Below are 23014 nucleotides of genomic sequence, written 5' to 3'. Positions count from 1 at the left end.
CTGTCCGTTCCTTGTTTATATTGAGCGATCTAGCCTCATGCAAAATTGCCGCGAATCTGCTTCCCACAAGTACTGCGCGCGCAGTGCGAAGGGGCGTGAGGGGCAGGGGATGGCTTCTATACCTTGAATGAAGATCAAGAAATCAGTGCCATTTAGAAGTCTGAATCCCGCTGCTTCCCATACGATCTACGTAACATTTATTTTGGCTAAACATGATAACTCTCGATCAGCACTCATGCCTTTCGTGCTCTAAGATGAAGCGGTCTCTCTTTCTTTAGGGCCCAATGAGCATCTCGCACTTTCGATCGAAGAACTAGAAGATGGACTTTACACACAAGTTCATACGTGCTCTCATGAAATCGAAAACAGTCGGGCATAGTACTACAAATTTGGTGATTCTCAGACCCCTCAAATGAGACTTTGAATACGCAACAGGGCTCGAACCCCTATCCTCGCTGTTCTCACAGGTTTTCGGACGTTAGGGCTTTGAAGCTCAAGCTCTGGTCTCTCCATCGCGTTCTTGCTAGCGGAGGTAAATTATGAGAGCTGTTCGAGGCGTTTATATCAATTGCCTTGGATTTAACAGGAAGCTCTTCCACCGTCCGCCAGCGAGTTTTGGCGGGTATTTGTATATCTGGGGGATCGACCAGACCACATCTATGATTACCGTGAGTGATCGTGATCGCTAAACAAGCCGTTCAGCACCGTAATCCCGGCCTGCGATGCAATGCTGTAAGTCATACTACCTTGTAGATGTCTCGCTTAACTTCACAATCAGTTTAATCATTTGACAGCAATTTCTGGAAAGCATAGTTCGGAGCTCGTAACTTTTCGCTTGTCGAGGTACCAAGATTTCGTATAAGTAGCTCACCCATTGTTTCACTGACATTCCAGCGGTTCCTTTCCGTCTTTCCATTCTTCACTGCATACCCGACCATCTCTCATGGCGTTCAAAGTACTGTGGGCAACGTTGCTGCCCGCATTATTCACACTGGCCTCTGCACATGAAAAGGGATCCGCAATGTATCGTCCGATGACAACTGTGACGAGGGGTGGGCAGGCGCTGACGCCGACGCCGACCGCATTGTCGTTCTTGGCCCGCCGTGCCGACACGTCCTCTGCAGTCGCGCCTTCGGCTAGTGCGTACGCTCTCAGCAGTTCATTCTCTATCAACAGCAATGCAGCCACGAGGACGTACGATTGGACAATTGCGTGAGTATAAGATGAACTTGTGTGCAACAAAAAACTAAACAAACTCTCGTCTCAGGTCTGAGACTGGTGCTCCTGGTGTGTTCGACAGTTCTCGTATCTCTGAAAAACCCTTATAGTCGCCTTGAATAGATGGCTTCACCCGCAACTACATCACGATCAACGGTCAGATGCCCGGCCCCCTCATTGAGGTGAACGAAGGAGACACCATTGTTGGTGCGTATGAACGACCCCGACATTACTCTAACTTTGCTGATAAGAGCGCCCTCTTCAATCAGTCAATGTACAAAATAATCTTGATGACACAACGTCTATTGTGAGCTTCTTACTATTTTCTGATCATCAGAGTTGGGGCTTACTGTTTTTAGCACTGGCATGGTATCAACCAAAATGGAACGGCTTACATGGACGGTGTTCCCGGTGCAACGCAGGTTAGCTTTAAGTTCAAGCCTTACAGCACATGACACTAACGTTGACTCTCAGTGTCCTATCCCTGCTGGTGGCAGCTTCACGTACACGTTCACTTTAAGTCAATACGGAACCTACTGGTATCACAGTCACACCGCAGTCGAGTATACCGACGGATTACTTGGGGTAAATTTATGAGCTTGACAATCTATGAAGATCATACTAATTCTCTCATAGCCACTGATTGTCCACTCTGTCAATGATCCTCTCGTGCGAGGCACGGACTTTGATTACGAGCAGGTGTTGATAATCCAGGACTGGTACCATGACGAAGCAAGAACCATTGCTACTGATGTAAGACAGCACCCAATTGAAGATGGATAGGTGTCTGACACGCGCTGCATAGCTTCTCTCTGTGGATGGTTATGACGGTACGGCTGCAGCACCCTCCCCCCAAAGCGGCCTTATCAACGGAAAGGTGCGTCCGAGTTCTGAATCCATACATATATCCCATTCAACTGGTCAATTTCAGGGCGTTTTCGATTGCTCCCAGCTGACCGACTCGACGGGCTGCTCCACTCCTTCTTTCCCTGAGTTCACCGTCGAGCCGAATGCGAAGACGCGTTTCAGGCTCATGTAAGTTGTCGAGAATTATATATAGTGTCTACTCACTTATCAACGACACACAGTAACGGTGGCAGCCATGCACAGTTCTACTTTTCAGTCGATAGCCAGTAGGTTTATATCGCACTCTTCGAACCGCTGATGCTCACGTAAGAACAGCACTTTGAACATCACGGAAGCCGATGGCACGCCTGTGTCTGGTGCTAGTTCAGTTCATCGTCTCCCCTTCCACAACGGCCAACGTGTAAGTTATCGAGATGTCTATATGTGCATCGTTTGACTGGGTTTATTTTTCATTCAGTATTCTGCGTAAGCATCTCTGGTTTCATATGTCAGACTTCTTCGCTCATACATGACGAGCAGTATCATCGACACAAATGTTGGCTCAGCTGGCGATGCGTACTGGCTCCGTGCAACCATGAATACTGACTGCTTCTTCTCGTCAGTATATCTGTATCTACCCCTCCAACGTTCTGCTGGCTTATATTCATTGCTTTGTACAGCACTGACTCTACCCTCAACACGACTGCCTATGCCATCCTTCGCTACGGCGCCAGTACCAGCGAGCCAACCTCCGCCGACTGGACCGATGTCCTCCCTGATGACTGTGTTGATCTTGATGACTCGCAGTTGGTTCCTATCATTGCAAAGGACGCTCCTGCTACTTCCGACAAGGTTGTTGCTTTCGATTCGTCCTTTGGTACTGTAGAAATCGCCGGTATCGATTACAACCGCTTCCTGGTTAACTCTACATCATACAGTACGTGCCCACTGATTAACCCTATGCTCTTTGATTCACTGTCATTACAGCCAATTATGTCTACAAGCCGATCCTGGAAGCTGTCGCTGCTAATGGCTCCACTGTTGTAAATTCAACTAATGTTGCCAACGCTCTCTTCGAAGACTCCGTCTGGACAGGTGACATCATCGTGAGTATTTCTGCATAGCCGCTAACTACGAATTTATTCTGACTGTCCTATATTAGATCAACAACCTTGTGGGCAACCTTTCACTATATCTATTGCTCTCTCGTACTGATATAAACTGTTCCAGGATCCCAACCTCGATCATCGTGAGTAACTACCTTCATCTCTTATGGACGTTTGCTGAACAGTCTTATTCTTTGCAGCATACCACCTCCACGGCAATGATGTACGGTGTCCGACATACTATGGAGACAAATTACTCACATTAAGCTACCCTAGTTCCAAATCATCGCTCGTGGCACTGGCACGCTTAGCATTGCCAATGCTGCCTCCCTTAACTATAACTTGACCAATCCCGTCCGTCGTGACACCGTCGTCATCCCTGGCGGGTGCGCTTCTTTCTCTCAATGACCGCTGAATATTTCACTAATACCTTCTAGTGGTTATGCCGTCCTTCGCTTCTCCAATGATAATCCCGGCGTCTGGGTCCTCCACTGCCACATCGCGCATGTCTTCTCAATTCTTTGTCCTCATGAACAATACTAATGATTCTCCGCCCTTTTTTTCAGTTGGCATCTTGCTGAGGTACGCCCTCACTTGGACGCTTCTTGTTCTCATCCTTGACTTGTGCCTTTTACAGGGCTTCCTCGGTCTCATCGTCTCTAACCCCAATGGCATCGCCGCCCTCGACTACCCCGACTCAATCCAGGCGCTTTGCAACGCTCGTCCCTCCGGCGTCTCCATCGACACCACCGAGCCCGGCAGGAGGAAGCGTGGCGAAATCGACACTCTTATAGGCGGCGATATCGTCAAGCGCGGTGCCATGGGCTCTCGCTGGTCAAGGAAACGGATGATTAACCAGCGTCGTTGAATTAGGGGTTTCCATTGTCGACTCAGTTGCTCCACTCATATACTCTTCTTTATTGCATATCTCATCTCTCGTTTTGCGCTCAGCCGACTTTCACTTTAGTGCTAATATTGTGATTGTTCAGTCCATTGTTTTACGTTTTAAAAATTGTTGTCTTACCCGAGTCAGGTCAGTCCTGAAACTACATTTTGCATTCTCTCTCGCTTGGGCTGCGCTGTAGGGCCTCAATCTCTGACCGTCGAAAGCTAGTCTCGACATCTAACTCTGCATTCCTACACAGATTGGTTGACAGTGCACGATCTCGAGAAGACATTTCGCTTGGTGCGGCCAACCATGTTTAAACAGCTATCTTGGCTACTGGCTCTACCTGACCAGACCAACAACTTCAGATGTGCCCGATGACGTCCATCGCTTTGTAGGGCTCTTCCATATATCTGACTTCTTCGTCACTCAACTTGATATGAACGGCAGCTGCATACTCGAATCAGGATTGAGGACACCGAGGGGTGGGCTGGCGTCTTACCGATCAGATCCTTCAAATTCTCGAGGCTGGTAGTACCGACTACGGGGGCGGCGATACCTGTGTCACAAGTTCAGACGAGTCATTCAGTGGTTGAAAAGAGGACACCTACCATCCTTGGCTAGACTCCATGCCAGCGCGATCTGAGCCATCTTGACGCCCTTCTTATTCGCAATCTCTTCTACCCTAGATGGTACGTTCATTAACTTAAATTCCGACGAACATCAATCCAGAACGAACCGTCTAATGATTTCCGCAGTGCCAGGGCCCTTGTTGTACATGTTGATGACACTGAATGCGTCAACAACTTCAAAGCTTGTCCATGAAATAAAACCTTATTGAAACATACAAATCAGTCGAGCCTCGTTTGGTGCTCTGATCGGAAAGGGGGCGTGTAAGAAGTCCACGAGCAAGGGGAGACCATGGAATAGCGCCGACACCAGAAAGCTAGATCAAGAACAAAGCGCTGAATGTCGGAGTGCTCATCATTCGCCTGATATGTGCGCACCTTAAGGGTAGGGAACATCTCACGTTCCTCTTCCCGGTAGACCAAATTGTGATGGTTTTGCATGGATATGAACGGTGTCAGCTTGTTTGCAATGGCATAGTCTTGATGTAAACTCAGAAAATATTGCTCTAGTCGGATCAGGAAGGGCGACGTACTTTGCATTGCATGGAACTGATAAGCCCAGCATGAGCTCATACCAATGTAGCGCACGTAGCCAGCTTTGACCACGTCGTGTAAGGCTTGCATCTGCGTGATAAATAGGTGTGAAGCAGCGGAAAATGATTAGGAACACTGTCCATACCGTTTCCGCAATGGGAGTGTGGGGGTCGAAACGGTGGCCTAAGCTCAGGTCCAACAGTGGGCTTTAGCGTACGGGAAATAGAAATGACATACATTGGAGGACATCGATATAGTCGAGCTGCAACCGTTCGAGACTCAGCTTCACAGAATCGAATATATGCTGCACAAATCTTTGTTCAGCATTGTTTTATATGGCTATACGAGAATTCGAACAAACCTTCCGGCTCAGCCCATGTTGGTTTACATATCCTTCTTCGTCATATCTCAGTTGCTTTGGTACAATTAGAGTATGATCTTTCGATACAGCATGGAACAACTACGAGAAAAGGTGAGTGCTCAAGAAACAAGAGCAGCATACAGCATAGGATACACAAGTTACCTTGGTCATCACAACGATCTCATCGCGAGGAAGCTTAAGCTTCTTTATCGCGTTTCCCAAGATTATCTCAGATTCGCCACTAGAATAGACCTGTAATATCGGTTTCGCGCTTCAGCTTTTGCCACAGAATATCGACCCAAAACTAAGAATGTTCGTACATTGGCCGTATCGAATGTCTGAATGCCAGCATCATATCTAGATCAGCGCAAAGTCGATCAGGAATAATGTCGTGACGTCAACGACGGCCTGGGAACTGCGTCCCCTGGCAGTCTAATATAGACATACGCCATCTTGATATGCGCTATCGCCTCCTCTTCAAGAAGAACCCATTCCTGCCACTTCGGGTCTCCGTAAGACATGGTGCCTAGGATGATCCTGGACACTTTCAGTCCAGAATTACCAAGGCGCACTAGAGGATGCTGTTTAGTACCAGATTTGCGAAGCACTAGGAGAGTACGTACCGTATGGCATGCTTTTCGTTGTGGTCGTCATGGTGTTAATGATACAACTGTGGCGTCGATTGTCTTTGAAAGTTCAGCTGTGCAGGATTGTCAGTGGGGCAAAGGGCTCCCATCAATTATGAGTAATTCAACTGTCTCCTTTTATAGGACCCACCGAAGGCTTTGACATGACCCACTTGACTCCGGTCCAAGCTGACTCGATGTGGGTGCGCTGACAGGATCTGCAAACGGAGGTCGAGGTCATGCGCCCGATAAAAACCAATCCAGATCCATGAGTACCATATTAGGGCGATATCTCAGTCTGGGCTGTGAGTTATAGATAAACCAGTACGAGTCTTCTGGCCGAAGAGACAAAAAATTATGTGCGGATATTTGCGGTAAGAATTGCGTGCCAGGGCTTCCTGAGCTTCCGAAAATAGACGGCACAACAAGGATAATATTAACAACTCAAGCATGATTGTCTGTGGGTTATGAGCCTCTTCTAGATACCTCATCTTGTCATCTGTAAGCTTGCCGTGGACAGCATCTTCGAAAGAAGTTAATATCTCAATGATAAAAACATAATTTCAACACGCACCGACTATCTCCATCAAATTTTCGATGCTGATTGTGCTGAGCAGTGACGCCTGAGATGTCAATGCAAGATCAAAGTCAATAGCGTGAACTCACGGATAGTCAGGGATCAAATCAAACTTTTGTCGCCAACTCCACACGATCTTAAGACCGGAACGCTGCTGGTAGCGTTCGCTGGCATCTTAACTTCTCTATTATCAAACCGCAAACGCGTGCCTTTGTCGTAGCATCAAACCTGTTTCGAGATAAGCCGAGCTGCTCATTGGCCTTCTCCTTAGTAATTTCGGGTCTTCCATTGGATCAGGCCTAGGAAGCAGGTTAGTTAGCACATGCCATCAAGCATCAAGGCTCAAGGTCACGGAATGTACACACGTTGGCGATGTCAAACAACTGGATTCCAAGTTCATAAGTTTCGGGTGCATAAGTTCGAGGATGTTAGATTGAGCCAATGTGACAGATTAGAGCCTTGATACACGTACGCTTTCCGGACAGCATCGTCTTCACAACAACCCACTCCATCCGGTGCTCTCGCACTAGTACATAGCTCCCTGGAGAATCTGGGATCCAGAGTTCTTAGGCAGACTAAAGAGAGAACTTGAGTATCAAGACGATATGGAAGCATATTCACAATCATTCAACATGAGAAATGGTTCTCTGCATGGAAATCGACATGATCAGATGCTGTGGGGTGCCCGATAGATTTCTGATTTCTGAAAGCTCATGATCGCGCGATTTGTTCCTGTTGCACGAATGCGAATCCATCGTACTCCGAGATTGAGAAACCACATTCGATTGATGCCCCGAGCTAAATATCAACCCTCACAAGACATGTAGCAAGGGACTATACGAAACACGGAAGGAGAGGTGGCCCTGTATAGTTTGAAAAATCAAGGATTCTTGTAGAGCGAGTCTCACAAAACGGCCAGCCAACGCACTCACCAACTTAAGATGCATCCTTCACTGTTTTGCGAGCGCGCCTCGATACCCATACATCAAGATCAGCTCTGGCGATACCAACCGAATCATCGTTGAAGAATGACGTCGGTACATGAAGTAATATGGTCGAGGTCTTCCATTTTCAAACTCAGCCTGAACTACAAAGCGCGTCACGACTCGAGGTGCCTTACAGCTACCATATTCCTCATCCACTTTGGTCATTCTCTCAGATGTCTGACAATGCTAACACCAGCACTGATACCGGAAACACCGATAACATTGGTTTCACCTATACAGGCAGCGGCACGAACGATCAGGTATGATATTTCACCACTACTGTTATTGCAGAATATAATGGGCAGGCGTACTCCTTTTTGTGAATCTCACCGTGTATTTTTGGACAGGGCAACCACTACTGCTCTCGCGACTACGGCAACGGCTCCAGCGCTTATCACTACTCCGACTCGCACATCCTCATCTATGTCCAGTTTCTCGTTTGTTAATGAGTGCCCTTTCAGTGATGGCAGCTATTATTATTCAAACTCCAACGGTTCGACTTACTACAACAGCGGCAACGGGTATTCTCAGCACACCTCGTCCAGCGGGGATACCCGCAGGTCCTCTGAAGTGAGGGTCAAGTAGGGTCACATGAAACGGCTGATGCCTAGTTCGATATGATCATACACTCCTACACATTCGAGGACTGATCGATATCCTGACAGTAACAGTCGTTGTGGCCAACACGAGATCGTGTTCTCTATTTGACTGAATATGGTGTAGTCTTATTCTTGAATAAATTTTGATTTACTTGATGTCTCAACTCGAGACACGAGCCTTGTGAGGCAGCTAGTGTTGTAACTGGCACGCATCGTACGCAGCGCTGTTCGGGTGACTCTGGTAGAAATTCCAGCAGCGCCGACTCAGGCATTATGGCAAACCATAGCACACATGATACAGTAAAGATGAAGGTCAATGACAAAGTTCCGTCATCAAATTATGCGGTGATCTACATCCACAAGTTCCTGATGGGAACATAACGAACTAGGCTCTCTGATAGCAACAAGCGCCAACGGTTCAACGTTTAATCTCCGATGCGCAGCATCAGTATATTATATCGTTGCTCGTCAAATTCATCCACTCCCCAGAAGCCACCATTCTCTAACACTGATGTCTGAAGGTTACAACACTGGAAACTCCTCCTCGGATGGTAGTTTCTAATATACTGGTAGCGGTACGAACAACTAGGTACGTTGGTGCCGGGTGTATCCGCTAAAACTAAAGATTGAGGGCGCCCACTTGGCTTTTGACTTTTACGGCCTCCTGATAATTTCTATGCTGCTAGGGAAATCACTGGTGCTCTCGTAATTACGGGAATGACTCAAATGCCTATCATTATTCCAACCGGTGCATACCATGTCCGCCGTTTGGATCTGTGCCTTATATAAATTGCTCGCTTTCAGAGATGGGAGTTATTATTATTCCAATCCCAACGGGTCTAAATATTATAACGATGGAAAAGGGCGTTCTAAGTATACGCCACCCCAGAAGTCGAAGTGAGGATAATGTGTACACGGTGTTCAAGGTTCGGCGACTGCTTCTTTCCGCGCTATGGCATGCTCACTGCGCTACAGTATGGCGGATGTGTACATTAATTTCTCGGTCTCAGTATCGTCAAAGTTCGCTTGCTGAAGATCTTGGTTAGAGTTAAATATATTCCTGGATCTGTAACAATATATGCTTCAATTATGGATTATGTTTCCAAGCGGACGAAGGAAATCAATCAACATATGTTTATGATATATCCCTGTGAATCCATCCCAGCAGCCTCTCTGCCTTCGCACAATCGAAGAACCCATTCCTTCCGCTAACATTATTTCCCTCCCTTACCCGCACATCACCCCAATAAGTCTCCCTAAGGGTTTTAGAATCTTGCTCGAGTAACGATATATCCGGCGCCGCAATAAAGAAACGCTGGTGTCCGCTCCACCGGCCATCTTCTTGCGTGATAGCGAGCAGAAACGCTTCGGCAGCAGAGTCTTCCTGCACCCATCCCCAAAGATCATTTTTCGCTCGAGCGGGGTCTTGGGTCTGTGCCGTCGCTCGTGTGGGTATGGACCAGTGCAAGCGGAGACTTGCAATGCGAACGGAAGGAAAGCGCCGGACTATGCTATCAGCTTGCATCTCACCAATGCTACGCGTGATGCATCCGTAAATATCAAACCCGGACAAGAAAATAGTTGGGGCGGACGTACATCTTGGATAGGCCATACGGCTCATCAGGCAGGCACGGATGATTTTCGTCAACAGGGAAGTATTCGAAGTGCGGGCCTTGAGAGTACACCATGGTTATAACGTTCACCGACGATGCACATGCGATGCGATTGATCCCCAACTTTTTGGTGTAAAACACAGGTTCACAACTGTTCGTAATTAAAATAAGACCGACCGACCTCTGCACACGCTCGCAAGACGTTCCACGATATGACGACGTTGCTAACGGATCAAAACGTCAAAATTCCTGCAGCACATGCGACGGGAAACGGCAAGCAATCTTATAAGGCTTACTTGTTGTGAGTCTTGACCAAATAATCGGTCGGATTCCGAAACGCAGCCAAGTGTGCTACGCCCTCACATCCTTCGAGTGCTTTCAGCGTCTCGTCGAAATCGCGCAGATCCGCTTGCACGAAGCTGAAGTCCGGGTTCGTGCGCGTCTCGTCTGCGGCAGGCGTGGTAACATCGATCCCTAGGACTGAGTGCCCTTGTTTTAACGCGTTTGCGACGACGGCGCGCCCTACGGAGCCGTTACTTCCAGTGACTGCGATCTTCATTGTCGAGAGCACAAGCAAGAGCGAGAAGACGTGCGAACAAGATACTAAGATATGAGTCCGTGTGACAATCTGGTATCAACAAGGTGTTGACCGATTAAATTAGATTAGAAGCAAAGGAATTCAGTCATGACAGGAGATGGAGAACAGGAACAAATAAACAACATCTGATCTGAAAAGTAAAACAGTCCAATGCCTTGTGTACTGTTACGTCTTACCAGCTTGGTGTACAGTATATCCCAAGAAACCGGTCGGTAAATGCGTTTAATCGAGGGTTTTCCGGCTCAGAAGTTTCGTGATTTCTCGATGCTTGGACAGCCACTCCGGGAAGGTGGTTTCCTGTCCAAGGAGTTCTCTCATTTCGAGAAGATAATTAGCGAAGACGATGAGTGTTCCATATCGGTATCTGTTCATGCTCGAAATAAGAAATAACAGAGCTTCCATATTGAAGGACATACAAGTAGTTCACGGCAAGATTGAATAGTTTTTGATGTTTTGATGTACCCTTTTCGCAGGCCTCGACCTTCAACTTGTTGCTAAAGATGGCACGAGTGAGTCAACAGCTCAGCTAATGCAAGCAGAACAGCATACTCGTAGATAGCTTTTCGCAGGTTCTGCACGTCTTGCATCAAGTCCACTGCTCGGTCTGTGAGGCGCTTGGCGAGCTTGCCATGGGCCATGACGCTGACAAGTTGAAGTATGACCTTGTACTCCCCTATCATTCGATCCTTGTCAACATTGGGATATCTTCGGATGATCTAAAGAAAAACTACCTTGAAGATATGCCTCTTCTTCCGAGGGTCCGTCAATGTTGTCATATTCTTCGGTGATTCGTTCTTGTACTGCGTCGTCGGTGATGCAATCATCCTTCCAATTCATGGTAGTTGCGATTAGACACGCGGTGATCATGCCTGTAGTTGTTCTTCCTCGCCCCATCTGACAATTAAAAACAAAATCGCCTGCTTTGGAATAGCCGCACTTGACACGATCATAAAGCTGTGCCAGAGCACCAGGGAGGGGTGCTTGCTCGTCCGTCTATAAATTTGTCAACTTGATGAATCTGGCTGCCTATATGTGAAACTCACAACTGCAATGCGTCCGTAGTCGATCTTTGAAGGTCTTGTAAGTCAACGATGGGAAGGATGTATTCAAAGCACATACCTTGTAGCCTTCTTTTGTCATGAGTTGGAATACGTCACGAGGCGTCATAATATCTTCTTCAGTAACTGCCTCCCATATTGGTTCAATCGTGAAGACATTCGGACGTTCTTCCACTTCATCATGAAGCAAAATGCGGCCCTGTCCCTCGCGCACTTCTCTAATCACATCTTTCTTGAAGGCATCCTCCATTGCCTCAACTAAGCTGGTATCGACGCCAGTGGCCCTTGATTACACATGTGATATGTAGAGATTCACACTAGGCAGAAAGTTATGAAAGCTTACTCGACATTCTCCATCGGCCGATTTTGGAGCCGCAGCACGTGTGGCTGACCAGCGATGTAAATAACAGGTTCCTGCTCGACAACTGTGAAAAAAGGGTCTTCATGTATGATAAATGCAACATACCTCTCGTAAAGATGTCCATATGACCATGTTGTCACCGTCTGGCCCGGCATCAATCCTAGTCAGGGCTTTACGCAGTCTTCAACGTGATCTCATAAATTAATGATAGTCATCCGTGTCTTTGAACACCACACTTACCCTTGTAATGTAGGCATCCCGCTAAATAAGCATACATGAACAATCTTAATATGCATTATCGAGAAATATGTGTACCTTCCGCAAACCCATTTGTGTTTCTCGTCCCTACTAGGCACAAAATCTACGCCATCATGAGGTGACGATAACCCGCTGCAAGAAACAAGTTGTAGCACTAAGGGCACACGCCGGAAATTGGGCGATCCTTCAATCCGTCTATGATTGCACTATTAGCATGTGTGATGACAAGAACGGCGAACGTAGTACTCAGGCAAGGTCATCTTCTGTAAGCCTAGGAACAAGTCATTCTTGAGGATAGTAGAAGCGGAGAGGATACTGCCGGAACGATTCGCGACAATACTCGTCTCTTCGTCAGGTAGAGCCACTCCATCTGCGAGATCGACGCGATACAAAGGCTTCAGAGCACCAGCTCCTTCAGCGATGAGTTCTTTTTCAAACGTCTTGATCACTAAAAGGACGGTACTCAGCACAAACAGGATGCGAAGGTGCACAAGCAAACACACCTGGAAGCCTCTGAACAAACGATTCGAAAGTTTCAAAGTTCTGCATTGTGTCAGGTTCTGTAGACTGCAAATACGCCTGGAATACGATCAATTCAAAGTAACGCCGAAGATTGTACAAGCCTGCATGACCGTCAACACGTGTTTGTTACGAATTGCAAAAATTGCACACCTTTCTGAGCGATGGTGCGCTTGGACCATTCGTCTGAAGCTTGCTCTGCTTGGCTACGAGATTCCTCTATGGAGTCGCGCAAGTTGAAAACCTCAGCACATTGATCAATAGCTTCATCGACAACAATCTTTACGGCTGGACCTTTGCGAATTACGCGTAAGAGACCTATGTGTTGTAAGTATGAGAAACAGCGCGCCAGAAAACCTGGAACAAAGGCGACTTACTGTTGATAATTTCGTAGGACTGTCTATGAATAGGGTGATCTTTGGCGGTCTTACGAATAGAGGTGTCTTTGAGGGAGATGTTGTCAATAGATAAAGAGCGCGAACCCAATCTAGGAGTAGCAGGTGGCCTGCTTCGCTCCAACCACTGCTGAATCAAGATGAGGATGATCTGTGTCACATTCTTCAGCAAGGCAGGGGGTAATAAGGCGAGAGATAGTTACTCACAGAAGTCAGAGTGCTTCGACCTCGTCCCAGCTGATCGTTAACTACTATGGGCGTGTAAGTCATATTCGCACTTAGAACGACATCTATCAGCTCGCTGAAATCAGAGAAATTCGGCGGACGCTCTGCAGTAATCGGTATACGAGCGTAGTGCAAATCAATACCATGTCCCACTGTTTTGCGAGACGTCATGACATCTTTGAGGACGGCAACATCTTCAGGTCGCACCTCTTCCCAAATTGGTATCACAGACCCATCAGGTGTCTCGGTGTGGAGTAGAAGCCTATCGGAAATATGATCAAATCTAATCGGGGATCCATTCGATGGCGAGAACTTACTTTCCTCCGAAAGAGTTGACTTCTGCATCGACATCATCTTTGAGCCGCTCCTCCAGAATCTCTAATCGCGATGCCGAGATCCCTCCATAGTCTGTATATCATCTGTGAGTTCTCATGTATACCGTTGTAAGGCTCGAAATTCGACCTTTCATGTTTCTCAGAGAGAATCGCTCCCGCCGTAAACAGTAGGGTGCACCGTTGATATATACGATCGGCTCCTCACGCAATGTTATCCAAATGATACGACTCGCTTCTGGATGTGCACTGTGAACTCGATGGACAACCTCATCGATAGCTTCTACGGTCGGCTGCCCAAGAGCATAGATCTTGGTGCCAGGGATGTTGCGGAAGTTGATCGCGCCGCGTACACCATGGGCAACATGGTGAGACTGGCTCAGCCATTGATCCGATTTGAGAAGAGTACTGCGCCAATGTCTGAGCTGATGATTCCAGTTAGCGAATGTGCGTCGCGTACCTTTCTCTGAGAATTATCCCACTACGATTCTTTACGCATTATGAGCATCTGGGTCCGTGGTAATAATGGAAAAAGTACCTTCACGACATAATCGGAGTACTCATCTCCCAGAACCTGTCCACCAGAAATCGCGACATCATTCTTCTGATTTCGTATAAGGGATCGTTCTTGAGAGCCAGATTTGGAAAGTATGGACAGGTCGTTGACTGGAGCGAACACGTTGAGGCGTGAACCATACGACTTGCGTAGGAACGTTACTTGACTTGGTGTTGTGATTGAGAAACAATGTGGAGTGCGTAGCAAAACTAAGCTTACTTCCAGATCTCTGTCCTGGTCTGCGATAGGCGTCACAGTAATCATTCCCTGAAGTTCACAAATGATCTGATTGTTTCGTACCTTAAGCCAACCCGAGAATGATTGATTGAAACTGTCTTGCGACTCGACGTAGCTCATGAAAGCTATCATAAAGAAGCTGTGGCACACAATTATCAACATGTAAGAACAAGGTGAAGGATGACTCACTATTTTTCTATGGCCTTGACGGCTTTGCCCAGATATTGATCCCTACTGGACTCGTCCAGACTCGTCAAAGAAAACTTGACTCGATGAATAAGGATGTCTTCACGGAGGTTGACGACGTGATCACCTAGCATTACAGTATCAAAACTGAGAGCGGTTTACGATTGAACGAATACACCTACAAGAATCGATGACCTTGTCAACCAGCTTCTTCGCTTGCAATCCATGGTCCAGGCAACCTAGCAGGCTTTGGACAATACCATAATTCCCTAAGTGCGCTTTTCGCAGGTTATCGAGTAACGTAGGATGAGACAAGAGAAGTTCGATGACTTGCTGCGAAGGGTTAGTGGGTTGGCCTATGACATGTTACTGTGGATTTTCATTTTTACACTCGTTACCAGCTTACATTGTTGTAAAATATATGTCAAACGGAGCAAAGACCTGCTCATTTCCTGTTGCGCACTGGCTTGTTCAAGAGCTTGCACAATTTTGGCTTCGTTGGGCAAGCGACGAGTTTCTGGCAACTGCGTAAAATTACTCGACAATGATCCTCGAAACAAGTCTGAAGTGTCTGACTCACTTGTGCCCCGTCGGGCTATTTAGAAGTAGTATTGAATCTTTTCAATATTGTTATGATGGGTAAATCCTTATTCCTCACCGTGTTTGTACCGCTGCCTAGCACCGTGGTCGACAAAGATGGTGTGCCTATTACTCTGCTAGCGTATGGGTCTTCCATTCCTCTAAGCATCAGCTGTCTACGCCGCACAAGTGATGCAGCGACCATAGCAAAAGTTGTTCGTACAGCACCCATTCCACAAGAGAAGACAAGGGAGGTTTGAAGGGGATCAGTGTCCTTGATAACTTGAAGGTAGGCATCAAGATAGTTGGCCTACGAATTAAAATTTTAGTGTGTAAAATACGACGCGAAGTGGCAAACAAAGATGCTATACCTCGATTGGACGATCAGGAGAAATAGGTATTCTGTTCAAATTTCAAGCATATATCCAAGCATTTTATGTCAATGAACGCACCGATGATACTGAGAAGATGGACGGTGTCAGTGTGATGGCAGAATAAACAGGCAAATAACGGACTTCGACACGCCAACCATCATTTTTCAGGTGTTCCCATAATTCCCTGGAGGTCTTCACATTTTTGGCATCAACTGCAGTCCAAGTAGGTAAAATAGCACCATCTCCATCTTCTACGGCTACTTAAAAATTTAAGTCGCTGAAGAGCTGGGAGAGTGTAATGTGCCTGACCTATCTCGTTGTGTGTCAACAGAAGACCGCCATACCTGAATGGATCTGATAAGTCAGCGGTATCGTTGAGACAATGGATGCCTCATACTTGGCTGACTCGATAAGAATATCGTTTTTCAGTCTGTTCTCAATGCCTTCCAAATTTTCTGCGCGATCAGAGAGAGGTAACGTCTTTCTGGGCTCAGAAGCATCCCGCAGTACAAAAGGTCTGCCTGATATATAAACTGGAAAGGGGAATGCATGAGCTATATACATGCTCTGCTCTTTAAATATCACGCGCACGCACCGATTGGCTCCTCACGCGTTGAGAACCATACGACATTTGAAGGATTGGGCGTATTCGGACGTGCACGAAGAACAGAAAGAATGGCCCTGAGACCCTGAGACCGAGGTTGCGCAGCCCCAAAAACATTCAGATTTCCCTGTCGTGGTGACCGGAAGTTCGGAGCACCATGCACGTTCAAATCGAGGTCAAGGGCTCGACCTGAATCTTCCTTGTCATGACTTCCAGATGATACAGTGTATGAGTGGCGTACCTGAAGGATAGTGATCTGTTTTCAAGATAAATCCTCTAGACAAGACACTACCTGTTCTTGTTTTCACTATAGAAGGTCCGGATCTCTGAAGCTGGGGCATCAGGTCCAATGGTACAGCAACTGTTCGATCTCTTTCTGCAAGAGGCAGAGTTGGTTCGCTTGGTTGTCTCTGAGAGAGTGGCACTGTAGTCGATTTCTGGAAGGGATTAATGGGAGAGTAGCGTGCTGCTCCTGCCAGTGAGGGTGGAACGGAAGCTGGTCTACCATTCTGAGCGTCATCACTCAACGATGGTCGATTGTCCATGTCGAGGCTATAGATAGGATTTATACACGTGCAAGCAGTGTAAGGAAAGAGATAATGTAAATGTGAACCGGAAGGCAGGTCGAGGCTTACCTTTGCGACTCGTCTGTCGGAGCGAATCCTAGCGAATCCCGTTCAAACACGCGTCCAACGCGATGTTTGTGTTCATTTGGCCGCGCTGTCAGCCTGTCACGCCACGTCACACGATCGCACGACCGTTAACTGAAACATAGCTGGACCTTCACTGAAGGTATCAACAATTTTGTTTATGGTGCAGCGAAAAAAATACGAACTTATTTCTCTGTTTTCCACTTGGTTTTTGGGGGTTTCCAATGATTACACGGACATTTGTGGGAAACCGATGCCTTCATGAGCGCCGTTTATGGAAGATGCCTTTGTTCAATGAGTAGCGCGGAGCCGAAATAACCATATCTCACCTTTTTTTGCAAATTGACTTGTCTAATTTACTTAGAACAACGCTTTCCCGCGGATATGGTACCTCGGGATCAATTACAGTGAGAAGGGAAAGCAAACAACAGAATCAGGAGAGCTCAAAGTTCAACAACGGAATGGAATATACATGTCGCAGCCGAGGAATTTTGGAGGGTGCTTATATGCTATTTGGAGGGGGCATGGATGAATGGAATGCTTATTATCGATCTTCGAGTCAAATTTGTCAAAAGGAGCGATGGGCGATGGGCAGGACCCGGATGGATATATCGGAGCTATGGACAGAGGGATGAGATCTATACAATAAACGGGACACAAATTCAGAACTGAGCACGGTGAGGACCTTATTTCCCTAGCCCGTTTGTCAACGAATGCAACAGATTCTCGATTCTCGCCTGACTGTCCTGTGTACCATCAGCGGTCAAGTGCTTCGTCGTCAACAGATGAATGGCATTCCAAACGACACAAAACTCGCCTGAAGTTCCTTGATACCTCCATGGAGCCCTTGAACAGGCATTTCCTTGACGCCTTGCAGGACACTCTCCAGTTGCTTCATTTGCTCCTGCATATGTCCGGCGCCGGCAGCGTTTCCATTCAACGCACTAGCAGCCGAAGTAAACACATTGCCGCCACTCCTAATCGAAGCCAAGTCGATTTCCATGCTCGGAATGTTACCATCTGGCCGTCCAAACAAAGCGTTGCCAAAAAGGTCAGGAAGAGGAAGTTTGGGGAAATAGATCCCGTTGGGGAACAAGGCATACAAGGACCCCCACACCGAGGGCAACCAAAGAAATTGGGTACGGAGTTTCCGCTCGTAGATGTCAATTGCGAGCCACGCAGGGAAGGTCTATATACCCGTGACAGATCTTCAATATAGATCGTTGATCGCAAGAGGTTCAAGGAACGCACCCAAATCTGGATGGCAATAGAAACCGCCGCATGAGAAAACGTGAAGAACCAGCTTAAGGGAAGGAAGAGGAGCCATCGAATGCGGTCGAAAAATTCCTTGAATTGATCGGCAAAATTGGAGACTCTAGTTTCCTTGGGCTTGTCGTGCTCAAAAAGAATACGCGGATCTGGAAGAGGTATTTCGGGCATTCTGAGGTTGGGGGGAAACCCGTAGGGAGGAGTTGAGGGTGCATGGAGATTCGCCGAGTCCTAAACCACCACGCAGGGAATCATCAGCCTGCGTACAGCTCGACGAGGGTGGTGATATACCTGTCCTTGCATGGCAGCAAGTTTTGGGAGCTGAAGTTCTCGAGGGAGCTTGCTGAAGCGTTCAGGTTGACTAGTGATGTCAGGCGTCGGGATGGCGGGAGTTGGCACGACTGAAGTGACGGGAGTGACGATGTCCTATTTATCCGCGAAGGCAGCATGAAAAGAATGTAAGTTTAATGTTCGCAGGCGTTTCCAATTAAGAAGCAACAAAGGCCTACAGGTGTATGCGTTATCTCCGGAAGAGAAAGCTTGGACTTCAGGGATTTCAGAGAAGCTGCACCGTTGCCTTTCCCGTTGATGCTTTGACCGGAAGTACTAGGGGTGCGAGAAAGATTGATAGGGTTCAATGCAGCAATGTCTTCGCGGACGGTGTCGTGGATATTATCCAATCCTCTCTGAATATCAAGGTCCAAGCCAGGGAGACGATGCATGCGAGAGGGAGAGCCTGAGAGTGCGAGCGAGCACGCTAAGGTATTTATGGGCTTGAGAAGGAATGTACCATGCTGATGTTCAGGAAATCACAGTACAATGAAAGACCGGAAGACAGTTGAATGCGTGTTTCGTTCTTTTGGAGTGGTACATAATGTTGCAACAACAGACATTGAATGATCTGTGCGGCAGCCGAGGGACGATCCCGCTGGGGATAATGTTGGCCCGGCTCGCCTTCAGTCATGGAAACTGTCAAGTCTGCCGAATCGGATGAGAGTCGAGAGAGTGTGCGTGACGCTCGTCCATATGCATGTGAAAATGATGCTGAGAGAATTACTGAGCTACGCATGAGTGAGTTCATTGGGGAGAGTATAATGAGGATACTGGCAAGAGTACATTGCAGGGCTTCCATGACGGTCAGTAGAACGGAGGGGCACGACTCAGCATTGAGTGTGGCACCTATATGATCCTAGAATGGAGAGGACAATATTCACATGTCCGACGACACTGTATTGGAAGATTTCAAGCCAGTCAGAGATCAAAACTAAATTGAGTCCGACGCCTACAATCTACAGTATGCGGCGTCAGCATTCAACATGTGAATACACCGCAGAGTGACAAGAACATATTCATGACTCACACAGTATGATACAGTGCCATGACAGCAGATCAAATAGTATCATGCCTTGAGGGATGCGATGTACTGACCTCATTCCTCATCCCGCGTGTCAGCATCATCAACAGTCCTTCAATTCTTGCCTGCCGCTCCTGCAATTCCTTCATCTCTTGCTTCAACTGAGCCACCGGCAACCCTCGCGCATCTTCCAACAGCTCCTGTACCCTTTTGACGCCCTCTTCAACCTTATCGAGCTTATCCACTCCACCTGCAGCGGCGAAATCAGACTCCCCTGCACGTCTCCCGAATAGGCGTGAGAGCGGGCTTCGAGGGCCTAGGGTAGGCACCTCGGCTGCGCCAGAACGCAGCGGCCCGGACAGCGAAGGTCTGGGCTGCAAGCTTCGCTTGCGCGCGCGAGGAGAGCCCTGAGGCGACTGTGCTCCCGGCCGTGGGAGACTCGCAGGACGACGACCTCTCCCAGCCCCTGCATGGTCCGGCGTATGAATTGTAGGGATCGTGCCTCCCCCTGACGTTGGAGGTGTATGTGTGCCCTTCGCGCCGTTCTCCCTGCTTGTCCAACTGCGCAAGCCGTCATGGTCATCTTCTTGATCAGAGAATAGACCAACGTCTTCCTCGGCAAGATCCATGTGTACATCGAAGATGGCTTCATAAATATCATCCGCATTGGTCCTCATGATGGCTTCAAGGATCGGTATGGCCTTGAATACCCTAGGAAGGGAATTGTACATTGATTGAGCCGCTGCTTGGGTAGTTTCCAACACAGAAGAGTGGGGTGCGTAGAGATATCGCTCATAGAGCGCGATTACGATCAATATAGGAAAAGACTGTTATCATGAGACCATGTCTGATAGGGGCTCAAAGTATAAAGGACGTACGGTCAAGCGGGTCAAGAATACATTGGCAGAATGCAGAGACCGCGGTGACAAAAAGAAACTCGCCGGCCAAAGAATGACAAAAGCTAGTAGGTTGAATGGGGGCTGGTAGCTGAAAAGGGCGTCGGATTTTACACTGCATAAGTCATCAGAGAGGTTAAATATGTAAGCCATAGTGAAATTATTACCCTTCAAGCGTCGTGATCGTGAATTGAAACAAATACTGAGCAGATCAGCTCATTTAACGATCTTACAGCGGTAAGAAATGAAGACAAACCTCCTGATTGGCATTCTACAACATGGGAGTATATTTATGAGCGAAGAGCTCAAATGAACTAGATGGAGGCGCTCACAGCGTCAATCCTCGCAAAGGTATTCGACAAGATGGAGATCAAGACTGATTTACGCGTCAAGTATTTGCAGGATTTGTATTCAAGACACACTTACTGGTCAGAAGCAATGTGTTACTCAATGCCGCAAAGCCTGTCATCAAAATTGGACCAAAGAATGGATGGAACGACGCCGCTTGACCAAACGATAGATATGTGTTGCCAAACCAGATCTGCACCATGAGCCACGCGATAGACTTGACAGTCCAGTGACTGTCTGGTGGTGAGAGCGTCCAGAGTGTAAAGAGCAAGCCGGAGAAGCAGATCGCGGCAATGCCCATGAAGAAGATAAACTCTGCAATCATACCGCGGAGAGCGCTAGTGGCATGGTGCATCAGCTTGACCTTCGAGCGCGGAAGGGGAAGATATTTACAGAACAACGACATTGTTCGATACTAGGAAAAAAGCTAGCCTATTTTTGGCGATCAGGTCAGGTAGGCAGCACGGAGATCGGAAGGCTATACCGAGGGAAAAGGATGCATGCACCACAAGCCAGGATATCGAACCCCAGCTCGGACGAAGATTCTACTCAAGTGACCGTCATTAGTGATCTCAAAATTTGTGAATGACTCAAGCTAGAGATACTCACGATTATCAAACACCAAGCCCCGAATTCTCATGACGACAAAAAGCAAAAATATAAGTACGAAGGATGTGTCAAAAACATTCCACATCTGGAGTCATTGATGAGCCGATAGGACCAGCGGCACAGCATCACGAATCTCACATTGGCGATGTAGACTGTGATGTATAATGCATGAGCCTTGGAAATAACACCTGAAGGAAGCGTACTCACTTTCCCAACCATGCTCCTTCGAGGCAGTATATTCTTCCAACGTGAATGCGGCTGCGAACAACACAAAAACGATCTCAAAAGGATGCAAAGTATCCACGCCTTGATCTACAAACACACTTAAGACCCGGTGAGCCCGATTAGTGGGACCATACACGTACGTGAGAGGCACAGAACGAAGGTAACGAAAAGTAGCGCGAAGTTGAGAAATTCGAGGATAGCACCATATTTCGGGACGCGCAGACTAGAAAATACTGAGGTTCGATGACATCATGGCACAGCACACACAGCAGGATGTACCGATAGTGATTGAGCCAAGAAGCATTCCGACTGTCGTAAATTTCGATCGCACGTTGTTTGTAGTTGTCTGCTACGATGGACCTATTTGCAGCTACGGAATATACCACATGACCTGCGTAAATGTCGTTGACTACGGTCTGAACGATGGGCGAAGACACGAACGCCTTGGCGCGCGTCGCTATAGCCATCTATAGACAAGGTTAGTAGATCCTCGAGCTGCCATGATTCGTATATGCTGTACGAACTTCAAGAGCGGATTGAGGATCGTCGATATCCTCGGCCTCACCTAGCAAGATTTGGACCTCGCTGACAACATCGTTCGGCGCGCCCGCTAGCGGGCTCCAACCTGTGGTCAACACGGAAACCAGCTGCAACCGGTTGCTTGCGAAGTGGCTGACCAGCTTCATGGCCAAGATCTCACAGAGACTAGCCCGCGAAAGGCTCACGCCGGAATATGCCAGGTCATCTTCGGCAGCCGAAAGGAAGTGGGAACGCACTACCAGACATGCGTAGACAATAGCAGGGTTTTTCAAACGGGCGTACTTGAAGACGAGAGGACGAACGATCGCAAAGTTGATATCAGATGCGGTCAGCTGCCTATCTCGTTGGGAAAAGAAGTAAGCCCGTAAGCAGCGAGACAATAGAGGCGGGATAGACGAACTCCCAGCTCAGAGCGCTATCTGGAGAAAGTGAACACGCAATCTACGATAACGTTCGTTGTGAATGTTCTAACGCTTACCTATGTCTTTCTGCGCGGCCCCGAAACGGTCCCGATAGTTGTATGAGAAAGACACAGTTGATTTGTGGACACGACATGCTTACAGTGACGTCTTTCTTCAAATGATAGATAAGGGGAAAGACCTTGACAGAGGACAGGTATTCCTGTGTATGAGCGAGGAATGGTGCGTCCTGTTGTTCGGGATCCATGGCAGCGATTTGACCTATTGGCACTGAGGCTGTCTCGTGCATGGCGGCTCAGCCACTGACGCAGATAATTCGGGGAGGGGGGTTTGATGGGGTCCGTGTAGGTCCGAGCAGAGGGCTCCGGGGTCCTTGTCCCACACCGAGGACTAGCGCAAACTCCCACCAACGGAGTAAATACGTTCCCCGGCTTCCACTCC

General features: G+C 47.7%; 7 protein-coding genes across 7 annotated transcripts; 2 read left to right on the top strand and 5 right to left on the bottom strand.

The window, feature by feature from the left end:
• Positions 1 to 924: 924 nt before the first annotated feature.
• Positions 925 to 4233, top strand: HaMco2 (multicopper oxidase). The gene is made up of 22 exons (XM_009547261.1): positions 925 to 1212; positions 1268 to 1287; positions 1342 to 1425; positions 1488 to 1525; positions 1578 to 1640; positions 1693 to 1803; positions 1855 to 1971; positions 2024 to 2095; positions 2150 to 2253; positions 2307 to 2351; positions 2401 to 2485; positions 2543 to 2550; positions 2605 to 2682; positions 2745 to 3001; positions 3052 to 3170; positions 3227 to 3238; positions 3295 to 3313; positions 3371 to 3393; positions 3447 to 3556; positions 3608 to 3673; positions 3737 to 3752; positions 3808 to 4233. Exons 1-22 carry the CDS (start codon positions 944 to 946, stop codon positions 4036 to 4038), a joined length of 1947 nt encoding a protein of 648 aa, XP_009545556.1. The 5' UTR covers positions 925 to 943; the 3' UTR covers positions 4039 to 4233.
• Positions 4234 to 4246: 13 nt separating this feature from the next.
• On the bottom strand, positions 4247 to 6307 carry akr5 (Aldo-keto reductase 5). The gene is made up of 14 exons (XM_009547260.1): positions 6204 to 6307; positions 6028 to 6151; positions 5901 to 5937; positions 5743 to 5832; positions 5581 to 5679; positions 5457 to 5523; positions 5365 to 5402; positions 5219 to 5309; positions 5064 to 5164; positions 4905 to 5002; positions 4796 to 4846; positions 4668 to 4741; positions 4559 to 4615; positions 4247 to 4506 (listed from the first exon to the last, which is right to left on the bottom strand). Exons 1-14 carry the CDS (start codon positions 6232 to 6234, stop codon positions 4421 to 4423), a joined length of 1044 nt encoding a protein of 347 aa, XP_009545555.1. The 5' UTR covers positions 6235 to 6307; the 3' UTR covers positions 4247 to 4420.
• Positions 6308 to 6973: 666 nt separating this feature from the next.
• Positions 6974 to 7398, bottom strand: HETIRDRAFT_163062 (uncharacterized protein; the record flags this gene model as incomplete). Its single annotated transcript, XM_009547259.1, has 3 exons — positions 6974 to 7082; positions 7149 to 7166; positions 7256 to 7398. The coding sequence occupies 3 exons, from the start codon at positions 7396 to 7398 to the stop codon at positions 6974 to 6976; spliced, it is 270 nt and encodes an 89-aa protein (XP_009545554.1).
• A 589-nt stretch (positions 7399 to 7987) lies between these two features.
• On the top strand, positions 7988 to 9254 carry HETIRDRAFT_18682 (uncharacterized protein; the record flags this gene model as incomplete). Its single annotated transcript, XM_009546309.1, has 3 exons — positions 7988 to 8029; positions 9055 to 9116; positions 9173 to 9254. Coding segments are annotated over 3 exons (186 nt in total), but the record flags the coding sequence as incomplete, so codon positions are not given.
• Positions 9255 to 9503: 249 nt separating this feature from the next.
• On the bottom strand, positions 9504 to 10540 carry HETIRDRAFT_54366 (uncharacterized protein; the record flags this gene model as incomplete). Its single annotated transcript, XM_009546340.1, has 4 exons — positions 9504 to 9903; positions 9965 to 10104; positions 10163 to 10205; positions 10278 to 10540. The coding sequence occupies 4 exons, from the start codon at positions 10538 to 10540 to the stop codon at positions 9504 to 9506; spliced, it is 846 nt and encodes a 281-aa protein (XP_009544635.1).
• Positions 10519 to 16604, bottom strand: HETIRDRAFT_157046 (uncharacterized protein; the record flags this gene model as incomplete). The annotated part of the gene is made up of 30 exons (XM_009547258.1): positions 10519 to 10943; positions 10996 to 11073; positions 11129 to 11252; positions 11311 to 11572; positions 11623 to 11646; positions 11699 to 11921; positions 11981 to 12051; positions 12104 to 12179; positions 12239 to 12451; positions 12503 to 12704; positions 12760 to 12879; positions 12929 to 13093; positions 13153 to 13321; positions 13378 to 13657; positions 13713 to 13803; positions 13846 to 14135; positions 14188 to 14216; positions 14266 to 14449; positions 14503 to 14522; positions 14584 to 14659; positions 14710 to 14833; positions 14889 to 15062; positions 15113 to 15199; positions 15283 to 15301; positions 15419 to 15595; positions 15801 to 15916; positions 15969 to 16003; positions 16057 to 16192; positions 16255 to 16452; positions 16505 to 16604. 30 exons carry the CDS (start codon positions 16602 to 16604, stop codon positions 10802 to 10804), a joined length of 4005 nt encoding a protein of 1334 aa, XP_009545553.1. The 3' UTR covers positions 10519 to 10801.
• Positions 16605 to 17691: 1087 nt separating this feature from the next.
• HETIRDRAFT_106838 (receptor-activated Ca2+ cation channel) lies at positions 17692 to 22862 on the bottom strand (the record flags this gene model as incomplete). Its single annotated transcript, XM_009547257.1, has 21 exons — positions 17692 to 18102; positions 18165 to 18413; positions 18474 to 18608; positions 18692 to 18868; positions 19611 to 20363; positions 20415 to 20547; positions 20600 to 20634; positions 20689 to 20703; positions 20765 to 20808; positions 20859 to 21118; positions 21174 to 21212; positions 21265 to 21325; positions 21390 to 21474; positions 21528 to 21541; positions 21597 to 21701; positions 21755 to 21837; positions 21894 to 22081; positions 22139 to 22490; positions 22555 to 22573; positions 22633 to 22642; positions 22716 to 22862. The coding sequence occupies 21 exons, from the start codon at positions 22860 to 22862 to the stop codon at positions 17692 to 17694; spliced, it is 3315 nt and encodes a 1104-aa protein (XP_009545552.1).
• Positions 22863 to 23014: the final 152 nt, after the last annotated feature.

The sequence above is a fragment of the Heterobasidion irregulare genome (genome assembly GCF_000320585.1).
Source record: "Heterobasidion irregulare TC 32-1 unplaced genomic scaffold scaffold_04, whole genome shotgun sequence".
In the NCBI taxonomy this organism is placed as follows: domain Eukaryota; kingdom Fungi; phylum Basidiomycota; class Agaricomycetes; order Russulales; family Bondarzewiaceae; genus Heterobasidion; species Heterobasidion irregulare.
This window is presented reverse-complemented; position numbering and strand designations above follow the sequence as displayed.

What these genes read in the sequence shown, in the direction of transcription:
- HaMco2 (XM_009547261.1), top strand. Translation starts at nt 944, where the DNA reads ATGGCGTTCAAAGTACTGTGGGCAACGTTGCTGCCCGCATTATTCACA. An exon ending in GTGTTCCCGGTGCAACGCAG is followed by an intron (nt 1,641 to 1,692) that starts GTTAGCTTTAAG and finishes GTTGACTCTCAG; the next exon opens with TGTCCTATCCCTGCTGGTGG. An exon ending in AAGACGCGTTTCAGGCTCAT is followed by an intron (nt 2,254 to 2,306) that starts GTAAGTTGTCGA and finishes AACGACACACAG; the next exon opens with TAACGGTGGCAGCCATGCAC.
- akr5 (XM_009547260.1), bottom strand. Translation starts at nt 6,234, where the DNA reads ATGACGACCACAACGAAAAGCATGCCATACG. An exon ending in AACATGGGCTGAGCCGGAAG is followed by an intron (nt 5,524 to 5,580) that starts GTTTGTTCGAAT and finishes AGATTTGTGCAG; the next exon opens with CATATATTCGATTCTGTGAA. An exon ending in GAATTTGAAGGATCTGATCG is followed by an intron (nt 4,507 to 4,558) that starts GTAAGACGCCAG and finishes TCGAGTATGCAG; the next exon opens with CTGCCGTTCATATCAAGTTG.